We start from the raw sequence: 11,645 nt of genomic DNA on the forward strand, positions 1-11,645 counted from the left end.
TTTGGATCTAATTATACAGAGCAACTCGTGTTCAAATCCCACTTTCTTGATGTTAGTTCATTTTACATTGTGTACAAAAGTGTTCCTCTCCATAGTCAGACCCACATCAAGGCGATGCTCCGGCGAATGACAGGTTACAAGGTTCAGGCGCCACCAAAACCCTAATTGTGGGTGAGTTGAGGGAGAAGCAGGAGGACGCAGCTCAGCTGCTCCATCTTTTCTCTACTCTACTACTACTAGTTGAAACAGTTTAGACTGGTTCAAATGGAGCACAAAGAGTAGGGTCTCTGCTGACCGACAGGCTACTCAGATTCAAACACATAACATCCTCATCCAGTGAAACCTTTGCTCCACAGAAAGTTGAAATTATTAAATTAACTTAACGTTTCATGTACAAGACATGCTACATCTCAAATCTGTAAGTCCATGTGAGAAAAACACGATGATTAAGAGGAACAATGTACCCTAAAGGTGAAGTAAACTAGGGGGCGTAAAAAAGTCTGAATGCTCAGATGTCCTCAGCAGAGGGAGCCTCTGAGTTCCCACTGAAGCTTCCCTCCAGACTCCTGGCTGTGAGTGAGTGAGAGCTGCTGTGAGGGGAAACACCAGGACATGTTGAGGACACACACACTTGACTGACTCACTGTGTTTGCATGTGTGTCCTTCCTCTCTGCTCACGGCTCTTAAGAGCTGCCAGTTGATCACTGAGTGTCCACAAGACGCCGCCACCACAATGATGATGTCACTGAGTCCACTGCTGCTCACCCTGGGCCTCCTTGTTCACGGTGAGACTCTTCTGGAGACTTTGACAAGCAGCTTCAACAGCAGGACCTTCTGCTGTGATGGAGAGAGACTGAAAGAAGCAGCTTCCACCTTCATCCTTCTCTTCTCTGTCTTCAAGAAATGATGCTTCTGTCTTCATGTTGATCTCACTGGACTTGACTCCACAACTCTTCTTCTATGTTTTCCAGGTTCATCAGGAGACATCGTCCTGACTCAGACTCCTGGATCTCAGTCTGTAGCTCCAGGACAGACTGTCTCCATCACTTGTAGAACAAGCTCAGGTGTCAGCAGCTGGCTCAACTGGTTTCTCCAGAAGCCTGGTGAAGCTCCTAAATGCCTAATTTATGATGCATCAACCCGTCAGTCTGGCGTTCCAGATCGTTTCAGTGGACAAGGATCAGGGACACAGTTCACTCTCACCATCAGCAGAGTCCAGCCTGAAGATGCAGGAGTTTATTTTTGCATGCAGCATAGCAGTTACCCGTTCACACAGTGAAACAAGGTCGTACAAAAACCTCCGTCAGCTGAAGAGGAACTGATCTGACTCCACTGCTCCACACAAGTGGAGACACTTCACATCTGCTCATGTTCACGTTGAAGAACTTAGAGAATTTTTTTGACTTCACACTTTTGATGATTTATTAGTTTTTCTAACTTCACTACCTCACAACTACCTCTCAATATTTCTGCTGATTCGTCACCAAAGTCTTATTTAAAATAAGTGCACGCAACTTCAGAGACATTCTTCATATAGATTTCATTTCACTAATAATGTTGGACATGATCTGCTGATGATGTTCTCAGTGAACTTTACAATGATCTCACTTTGTTGTTGGTGGTTTGGAAAATAATCAAGGGGAAGAATCTATTCAAGTGGAATTGACTAACAATAATGAAAGATTCATAACAACAACACTCACTTCTCATCTCATCTACTGCTCCTCAGATTTTCTACATTTACTCACCTTCTTCACATAAACTGCGGTTTGACTGCTTTAATCTTACTTTTCTCTGTTGTTTTTAATATTTGTTTATTTTCATATTTGGATTGTTGTTTGTTTTCTGGACTTCTTTTCTACGGCTGCACTTTTGACGTCACTGTGCTGCTGGAATGATGATCTTTCTCTCCTGTCAGATCAATAGGCTTTTCTTTTGTCATCTTAAAGATCATATTCAGACCTGACGAAACAGAGTCGAAACCAAAGATGTGATGAAGACGTCTTTATTGTCATGAAGTGATCCAAACTCCAAGAAACAAACGAGAGTGAGCGAGGGACAGAAGCAGAGAGCTGCTGGAGTCCAGGCTGGTCTGCTCAGGACTGGGAACACTGCTGTCTCCTCAGTGTCTCTGAGACTGGAGTCTGGGAGCCCTGGGTGGCCTCACAGGTCACAGAGCCCACCGTCCTCCACTGGTCAGCAGGGATGGTCAGGGTGCTGGTCCAGCTGTAGTGGCCGTCCTTCCCCAGCAGCCCGGGGCTCTGGCTCCCCTTCCTGCTTTGGCCGTCCACCTTCCAGGACAGAGTCCAGCCTGACGGGAAGCCCTTGTTGGCCAGACACACCAGCGTGGCCTTCTCTTGCTGCAGCTCCTGGCTGGAGGGGGGCAGCACGGTCAGGGTGGGCTGGAGGTCACCTAGGAGACAGTGGTCACCTGAGATCATTGAGGCTTCTCATAAAACACATTTCACATGAAGGAAAGTGGACGAGCGAAGGAAGGGAAAAGAAGAGTGGGGGGGGCAGGTGGTGTGAGGGAAGAAGGGAGGGAGAGAGAAATGAGAGAGGAAGGAAGAGATGTGTGAGAATGAAGGAAGGGTAAGGGAGCAAGATAATCTATGATACGGCTGGAGTGAAGTTAGAGAGGTTGAAACGAAGGAGAGAGAGGTGAGAGAGAACTGCTGCAGGATGACAGGATGAAAGCAGTGATGGTGGGGTTGAGGCAAAGAACTGGACTGAAATATACCTAAACTCCCTCTCTGTCTCTCCTCTCTTCTGGCTTTGGTTTTTGCATCATAAAGACTTCAAGCAAAGAAATTTATGATCTGCATCTGAAAATGTTTCCACCCTGGTTGGACAAAGTAGAGGAGGTAGCGATTATCTTGAGCTTGTTTTGTGAAGATTGGTGTTTTTTTCATTGAAGACATCAAAATGACATTCATATAAAATAGTGGCATTCATGAAAACCTATTCATAATCTTTTAAACCTCTTCAGTGATGAAAATTCTTCCATTTCAACTCATCATTTCAGACTTTCATCTCATCCTTCACTTGTTCATATTCATCTCTCATTTTCAAAATCATTTCATCCTTCAATCCAAACGCATATCAGCTCATTCTCTCTTCAACTCTTTGTCCACTTGTCTCCTGAAGACTGACTAGATTCACTATTTGCTGCTTCAAGTTATCAAGTTCCACTTTGAAAATCTCCTCTTTGACTTCTGAATCTTCAATCAAAATGTCACATCTACTTTCTATTTCTGAGTAAAAACAAGTGTGAGACTGAACACTTACTTCCAACCTCCAGTCTGGTTCCTCCTCCGAACGTGAGCCACAGTGACACAAAGTCAGCCAGTCGTGCTACAAAAACCTCTGCCACACACAGTGAGTAGAATCAGACTGAGGAAGCAGGAACTGCTCATTCTTCTCTCTTCCTTCACTTGCAGACGTGTTGCTGCTGAAACATGTTCTCCTTGTCAGACACAGAGATGTTGCTGTTTTCTCATCTCATGTCGTCCAATGTTTGAGGAGGTCAAAGGTCATTTCTTTCATGTCATCAGCCAGTCTCAAGTCTTTCTCCAACCAGGTCTCAGCAGCTTCTTCATGGAGACACAGTGAAGGAGGTGCAGTGGTCAGTGCTGCAGCGTCATGATCCCAAGATCCTGCTTTGACTCCTTCATGTTGGACACAATATTCAGAAGAACCACTGAAGCTGATTGTCATGATCGGTCAATCAACCTGTGTGGACAGAAACATCCAAAGAAACTAAAGCTGAATCATCTTCAAACACTGAAACTGAACCAGTCGACTAGTTGAAACCTTTTGGGTTGAGAGTCATTGTGCTCATGGACTGTAGCTGTCGATGGAAATGTATGTCAAAAGATGAGATGAGAATGAAGTGAATATTCATTCATTCATTCACTCAGGAATGTTTTTCTTTTTCTCACCAGGATTTGCTGGTTTTTGCTAATGATAATAATAATAATATTAATAATAATAATTCTAAACCATTGAGAGTTTTCATGACATGAATGACTGATGTGACCTGTCAAGTGTCTCCACTTGTGAGCAGCAGTGGAGTCAGATCAGTTCCTCTTCAGCTGACAGAGGTTTTTGTACGACCTTGTTTCACTGTGTGCATCCACTGTAACCCTGCTGACAATAATAAACTCCAGCATCTTCAGGCTGGACTCTGCTGATGGTCAGAGTGAACTGTGTCCCTGATCCTTGTCCACTGAAACGATCTGGAACTCCAGACTGACGGGTTGTAGAGTAGCGAATCAGGAGTTTAGGAGCTCCAGCAGGTTTCTGGAGATACCAGTGGAGGCTGGTGCCAACACTTGTGCTTGTTCTACAAGTGATGGAGACAGTCTGTCCTGGAGCTACAGACTGAGATCCAGGACTCTGAGTCAGGACGATGTCTCCTGATGATCCTGGAAAACATAGAAGAAGAGTTGAGGAGTCAAGTCCAGTGAGATCAATATGAAGACAGGAGCATGATTTCTGGAAGACAGAGAAGAGAAGGATGAAGGTGCAAGCTGCTTCTTTCAGTCTCTCTCCATCACAGCAGAAGGTCCTGCTGCTGAAGCTGCTTGTCAAAGTCTCCAGAAGAGTCTCACCGTGAACAAGGAGGCCCAGGGTGAGCAGCAGTGGACTCAGTGACATCATCATTGTGGTGGCGGCGTCTTGTGGACACTCAGTGATCAACTGGCAGCTCTTAAGAGCCGCGAGCAGAGAGGAAGGACACACATGCAAACACAGTGAGTCAGTCAAGTGTGTGTGTCCTCAACATGTCCTGGTGTTTCCCCTCACAGCAGCTCTCACTCACTCACAGCCAGGAGTCTGGAGTAATAAGATACTAACAGAAGAGAAAGGACAAAATAGCAACACATTATTATATCAATGTAGTGAAAAGTGATGATCACCTTCCTTTCCATCATAGTCTTCACCATGACCTGTTTGACACAATATTTGGAACCAGTTTTGTGCTAGGATGGCGATTCATCTGATACGTTTTTTTTTTTATTTTATTTGTTTTTTCTGGAAAAAACATGTATAAATAAAGAAAAGTAAACCAACTGGTACTCGTGGACAGACACTGCTGCGTGATAGAAACAGTAAAACGCGGATGTTTGTTATATCTCAAAACACTCTCTGACTATCGTACGACTAGTGTGTCTAACCATTGAACTGTGATTAACACCTGTCACTTCAGGTCATTTCTCTGATTTGCTTGTGATAACGTAGTTTGGACAAAAACTTTCACTTCCGGCTTGGAATCACTTTGCATGAAAAGAGACAGCAGGTGGCTCCACTGAGCTGTGACCATGCTCAACTTCCCTTGCTAAATGTATCAAGTTCAAGTGGAAACTTCTGCCTCTGATGTGATAAATGTAATAAAATGGAATAAAGTCTTAGTTATCTTGCTTTGCTGACCACAGATCTCACCACGTTCTAAATCCCTTAAAACATCTTGTCATATATGGCGGGTGCCCCACCTCTGAGGTTACATTTTTACCTCATTTTGTGGTCAATGTTCAGGACAGTACATTTTCACAAAGGCTGCGACAGCTTATATCTGAAAGCCTATGAAAGACAAAGGGGGCGCTAAAACTTGTTGATTGTTCAAATGTCCTCAACAGAGGGAGCCTCTGAGTTCCCACTGAAGCTTCCCTCCAGACTCCTGACTGTGAGTGAGTGAGAGCTGCTGTGAGGGGAAACACCAGGACATGTTGAGGACACACACACTTGACTGACTCACTGTGTTTGCATGTGTGTCCTTCCTCTCTGCTCGCGGCTCTTAAGAGCTGCCAGTTGATCACTGAGTGTCCACAAGACGCCGCCACCACGATGATGATGTCACTGAGTCCACTGCTGCTCACCCTGGGCCTCCTTGTTCACGGTGAGACTCTTCTGGAGACTTTGACAAGCAGCTTCAGCAGCAGGACCTTCTGCTGTGATGGAGAGAGACTGAAAGAAGCAGCTTCCACCTTCATCCTTCTCTTCTCTGTCTTCAAGAAATGATGCTTCTGTCTTCATGTTGATCTCACTGGACTTGACTCCACAACTCTTCTTCTATGTCTTCCAGGGTCATCAGGAGACATCGTCCTGACTCAGACTCCTGGATCTCAGTCTGTTGCTCCAGGACAGACTGTCTCCATCACTTGTAGAACAGGCACAAGTGTTGGCACCAGCCTCCACTGGTATCTCCAGAAACCTGCTGGAGCTCCTAAACTCCTGATTCGCTACTCTACAACCCGTCAGTCTGGAGTTCCAGATCGTTTCAGTGGACAAGGATCAGGGACACAGTTCACTCTGACCATCAGCAGAGTCCAGCCTGAAGATGCAGGCGTTTATTATTGTCAGCAGTCTAGCAGTTACCCGTTCACACAGTGAAACAAGGTCGTACAAAAACCTCTGTCAGCTGAAGAGGAACTGATCTGACTCCACTGCTGCTCACAAGTGGAGACACTTGACAGGTCACATCAGTCATTCATGTCATGAAGAAAACATTCCTGTGTGACTGAATGAATGAATGAATATTCACTTCATCCTCACCTCATCCTTTGACATACATTTCCATCTACAGCTACAGTCCATGAACACAATGACTCTCAACCCAAAAAGTTTCAACAAGTCGACTGGTTGTTGATTCAGTTGTTGAAGATGCTTCAGCTTTAGTTTCTTTGGATGTCTATGTCCACACAGGTTGATTGACCTATTATGAGCATTGATTGAATCAATATTGATTTCTTGTCAATGCATATTGATGATTTCATTATCAGCTTCAGAGGTTCATCTGAATATTGTGTCCTTTTCAACAGATAGTCTGTTGTTATGCAATGAAGTGTAACACATGAACGTGTGTGTGTTTTAGAGTGTGGAGGAATCTGGAGTTCCCTGAGGAAATTCACTATCATGAAGGAGTCAAAGCAGGATCTTGGGATCATGACGCTGCAGCACTGACCACTGCACCTCCTTCACTGTGTCTCCATGAAGAAGCTGCTGAGTCCTGGTTGGAGACAGACTTGAGACTGGCTGATGAAACGTGAAAGAAATGACCTTGACCAAGTGAAGGAAGAGAGAAGAATGAGCAGTTCCTGGTTCCTCAGTCTGATTCTACTCACTCTGTGTGACAGAGGTTTTTGTAGCACGACTGGCTGACTTTGTGTCACTGTGGCTCACGTTCGGAGGAGGAACCAGACTGGAGGTTGGAAGTAAGTGTTCAGTCTCACACTTGTTTTTACTCAGAAATAGAAAGTAGATGTGAGGTCTTAATTCAAAATTCATGATTCAAAAAGGAGAATTTCAAAGTGAAATGTGTGAATTTGAAGCAACAAATAGTGACAGGTGGACAAAGAAAGACTTGAAGAGAGAATGAGCTGATGTGAGTTTAGATTCAAGGATTAAATGATTTTGACAAAGAGTGATGAATATAAACAAGTGAAGGACGACATGAAAGTCGGAAATGATGAATTGAAATGGCAGAATTTTCCTCAGTGATGAGGTTTAAAATATTATGAATAGGTTTTCATTAATGCCACATTTTTGTTTAATAAAATATGAACAACATTTTAAAAGTGTTGAATTTCAAAATAAAATTTCCTCTTGTTTTTCCTCTTCACAAAAAAAGCTCCAGATTTCGGCTACCTCCTCTTGTTTGTACAACCAGGTTAGAAATGTTTTCAGATGTCGATCATAAATTTCTTTGCTTGAAGTCTATATGATGCAAAAACCAAAGCCAGAAGAGGGGAGAGACACAGAGGGAGTTTAGGGTGATTATATCAGTCAACTTCTTTCCCTCAACCCCACCATCACTGGTTTCATCCTGTCATCCTGCAGCAGTTCTCTCTCACCTCTCTCTCCTTCGTTTCAACCTCTCTAACTTCACTCCAGCCGTATCATAGATTATCTTGCTCCCTTACCCTTCCTTCATTCTCACACATCTCTTCCTTCCTCTCTCATTTCTCTCTCCCTCTCTCCTTCCCTCACACCACCTGCCCCCCCACTCTTCTTTTCCCTTCCTTCGCTCCTCCACCTTCTTTCATGTGAAATGTGTTTTATGAGAAGCCTCAATGATCTCAGGTGACCACTGTCTCCTAGGTGACCTCCAGCCCACCCTGACCGTGCTGCCCCCCTCCAGCCAGGAGCTGCAGCAAGAGAAGGCCACGCTGGTGTGTCTGGCCAACAAGGGCTTCCCGTCAGGCTGGACTCTGTCCTGGAAGGTGGACGGCCAAAGCAGGAAGGGGAGCCAGAGCCCCGGGCTGCTGGGGAAGGACGGCCACTACAGCTGGACCAGCACCCTGACCATCCCTGCTGACCAGTGGAGGACGGTGGGCTCTGTGACCTGTGAGGCCACCCAGGGCTCCCAGACTCCAGTCTCAGAGACACTGAGGAGACAGCAGTGTTCCCAGTCCTGAGCAGACCAGCCTGGACTCCAGCAGCTCTCTGCTTCTGTCCCTCGCTCACTCTCGTTTGTTTCTTGGAGTTTGGATCACTTCATGACAATAAAGACGTCTTCATCACATCTTTGCTTTCAACTCTGTTTAGTCACGTCTGAATATGATCTTTAAGATGAGAAAAGAAAAGCCTTTATTGATCTGACAGGAGAGAAAGATCATCATTCCAGCAGCACAGTGACGTCAAAAGTGCAGCCGTAGAAAAGAAGTCCAGAAAACAAACAAAATAAACAAATATTATTATATTAAAAACAACAGAGAAAAGTAAGATGAAAGCAGAAAGCTTCCATCATGATGTTCTAGATCTGTTCTCCAACATATTGACGTGATGAGCAGCAAAGTGATGATCAATATCATTTTTTGAGTGAGTCACAAGTCAAAAGAGTCAAACAGCAGTTGATGTGGAGAATGCGAGTAAATTAACCTGGATGTGAGTGTTGTCATGAATGTTTCATTATTGTGAGTCAATTCCTTTTGATTATTTTCCAAACCACCAACAACAAAGTGAGATCATTGTAAACTTCACTGAGAACATCATCAGCAGATCATGTCCAACATTATTAGTGAAATGAAATCATTGTTAAGAATGTTTGAAAAGTTGCGTTGACTCTGTTTAAATGAGACTTTAGTGACGAATCAGCAGAAATATAGAGAGGTAGTTGAGAGGTAGTGAAGATAGAAAAACTAATGAATGATCAAATGTATTTTCAGAAAAAGTGCAAAAGTGAAGTCAAATAAATTCTCAAACTTCTTCAGTCTGAACATGAGCAGATGTGAAGTGTCTCCACTTGTGTGCAGCAGGGGAGTCAGATCAGTTCCTCTTCAGCTGACAGAGGTTTTTGTACGACCTTGTTTCACTGTGTGAACGGGTAACTGTTAGACTGCATGCAATAATAAACTCCAGCATCCTCAGGCTGGACTCTGCTGATGGTCAGAGTGAACTGTGTCCCTGATCCTTGTCCACTGAAACGATCTGGAACGCCAGACTGACGGGTTGATGCTTCATAAATTAGGCGTTTAGGAGCTTCACCAGGTTTCTGGAGAAACCAGTGGAGCCAGCTGCTGACACCTGAGCTTGTTCTACAAGTGATGGAGACAGTCTGTCCTGGAGCTACAGACTGAGATCCAGGACTCTGAGTCAGGACGATGTCTCCTGATGATCCTGGAAAACACAGAAGAAGAGTTGAGGAGTCAACTCCAGTGAGATCAACATGAAGACAGAAGCATCATTTCTTGAAGACAGAGAAGAGAAGGATGAAGGTGGAAGCTGCTTCTTTCAGTCTTTCTCCATCACAGCAGAAGGTCCTGCTGCTGAAGCTGCTTGTCAAAGTCTCCAGAAGAGTCTCACCGTGAACAAGGAGGCCCAGGGTGAGCAGCAGTGGACTCAGTGACATCATCATCGTGGTGGCGGCGTCTTGTGGACACTCAGTGATCAACTGGCAGCTCTTAAGAGCCGCGAGCAGAGAGGAAGGACACACATGCAAACACAGTGAGTCAGTCAAGTGTGTGTGTCCTCAACATGTCCTGGTGTTTCCCCTCACAGCAGCTCTCACTCACTCACAGCCAGGAGTCTGGAGGGAAGCTTCAGTGCGAACTCATAGGTGCCCTCTGTTGAGGAGAGATTTGTGTCTTGTTCTTGTCTTGCGTGGATGATCAAATTTTAGATGTTGCCTCTTCTGTTTTGTTTTTCTTTTCCAGTTCAACATTGACTGGAAAATGTGTTTAAACCCCAGAAATGAGTTATTCAGTTGTACTTTTTGGTGGGTAAAATGCTGGTTAATCTAGTTCATCCATTCATTGGTTGTTGTTGGATGATGAGCACCAACATCAGTGAATTGGGAAACTCTGGGTTGGACATGACAAGAAAGGCGTCTTGTCATGTTCATACAACACAACTGCATATTTAGTACCACAGCAATGAGAGCCACGGTTCGCCTACCATCGATTGCTCCCACATCACCCAGCTCCTGGTCTTGCATTACGAAGCAAAATGAATAAATAACTAACAACAGAGTTTAAAAAAATGTGTTGTGGCCACTGTTCTATGTACAGGAGAAGGGATCAGCATTGAGTAACTCAGATGAGTATTTTAGACTTCATGACTGAATCAAAGTACAAATGTTGCAGTGCTCAAGGAAGGAAAAGAAAAGCAGAGGAAGACAAATGTAGACAAGCTGTTCTGACTCAGTCATGGCAGACACAATATTCACGTCAGAGGAGCCCAGCAACACATGATCCTCACGCCTCCACCTCATCATATGCCTGTCTCCATCTGAAGTGGTCAGCGTTTTTTATTCACTCAGTAAAAGACTTGTTGTTCACCCTGTGTTGACTGTGCGAGAGTGAGTGTGATATGGTTGAGTGTGAATTATCTTCTTTGAAAAACAAAATAAATGCACAACATGGAGCACGTGAGCTGCTTATGAGCGTGTGGCGTTGCCCTGACTTAGAAAATGTATTTAAAGAATTGAGAACACGGTGAGATCTGTGGCCAGCACAGGTGGATGACAAACGTTTGAGAGCTTTCTTCACAGTCCTCGCTGTCAATCACCATTTCCCCTTGAAGTTGATTTATTTAGGACTGAGTTCTGAGCAGGTCACAGCTCAGTGGAGCCACCTGCTGTCACCTTTCCACACTGAGTGACTCCGAGCCGGAAGTGAACGTCTTAAGGTGAACTTACATTGAAAGATGCAAATAAGTGACATGACCTGAATTGACCTGATTGTACAGTTGTTACTGGCGACATCAGAGATCATCGTGAAGACGCACAGTGAGAGATAAAAAAGGCACCGTGGCGGAGAGGCAACACAAGGGGACGTGAATGTTTCATGTTGGTCGTAATCCGCTCTTCATGTCTCCTTAGGAACAAAAAAAGAGAGAAGAAACATGAATGTCAGTGATGTAATGTGCACTTTTTGAGGTACACTGGGCCAGGCCCCAACAGAAGAGGTTGGACGGGCTTGGGGGGACATTGTACATCTGACAGAGGAACTTTATCCTCTGGAAAATCACTCTGCATGTGATGCTGCAGACCCGTGCACCTGCTGCAGCAACAGACAATGAGCCCGCCAGCCAAGATGGCGGCCATTTCTCCGTCAAGGAAAAAGACCGCCGAACTGCAATTTGCAAATCGGTATCGACCCTAAAAATTGGTTTAGTGCTTTGAACGTAAATAACAACATTGTTAAATG

General features: G+C 44.6%; 3 gene segments (V, D, J or C); 2 read left to right on the top strand and 1 right to left on the bottom strand.

Annotated features, from left to right (window-relative positions):
* Positions 1-724: 724 nt before the first annotated feature.
* Positions 725-8,511, top strand: LOC128765990 (Ig kappa chain V region Mem5-like). The segment is given in 4 exon segments: positions 725-785; positions 972-1,266; positions 7,174-7,211; positions 8,098-8,511. Coding segments are annotated over 4 exon segments (702 nt in total).
* Positions 2,000-9,876, bottom strand: LOC128765988 (Ig kappa chain V region Mem5-like). The segment is given in 4 exon segments: positions 2,000-2,413; positions 3,289-3,325; positions 9,320-9,615; positions 9,802-9,876. Coding segments are annotated over 4 exon segments (702 nt in total).
* LOC128765991 (immunoglobulin kappa variable 6D-21-like) lies at positions 5,814-6,546 on the top strand. The segment is given in 2 exon segments: positions 5,814-5,896; positions 6,083-6,546. Coding segments are annotated over 2 exon segments (360 nt in total).
* Positions 9,877-11,645: the final 1,769 nt, after the last annotated feature.

Source organism: Synchiropus splendidus, chromosome 10, assembly GCF_027744825.2.
Source record: "Synchiropus splendidus isolate RoL2022-P1 chromosome 10, RoL_Sspl_1.0, whole genome shotgun sequence".
NCBI lineage: Eukaryota > Metazoa > Chordata > Actinopteri > Syngnathiformes > Callionymidae > Synchiropus > Synchiropus splendidus.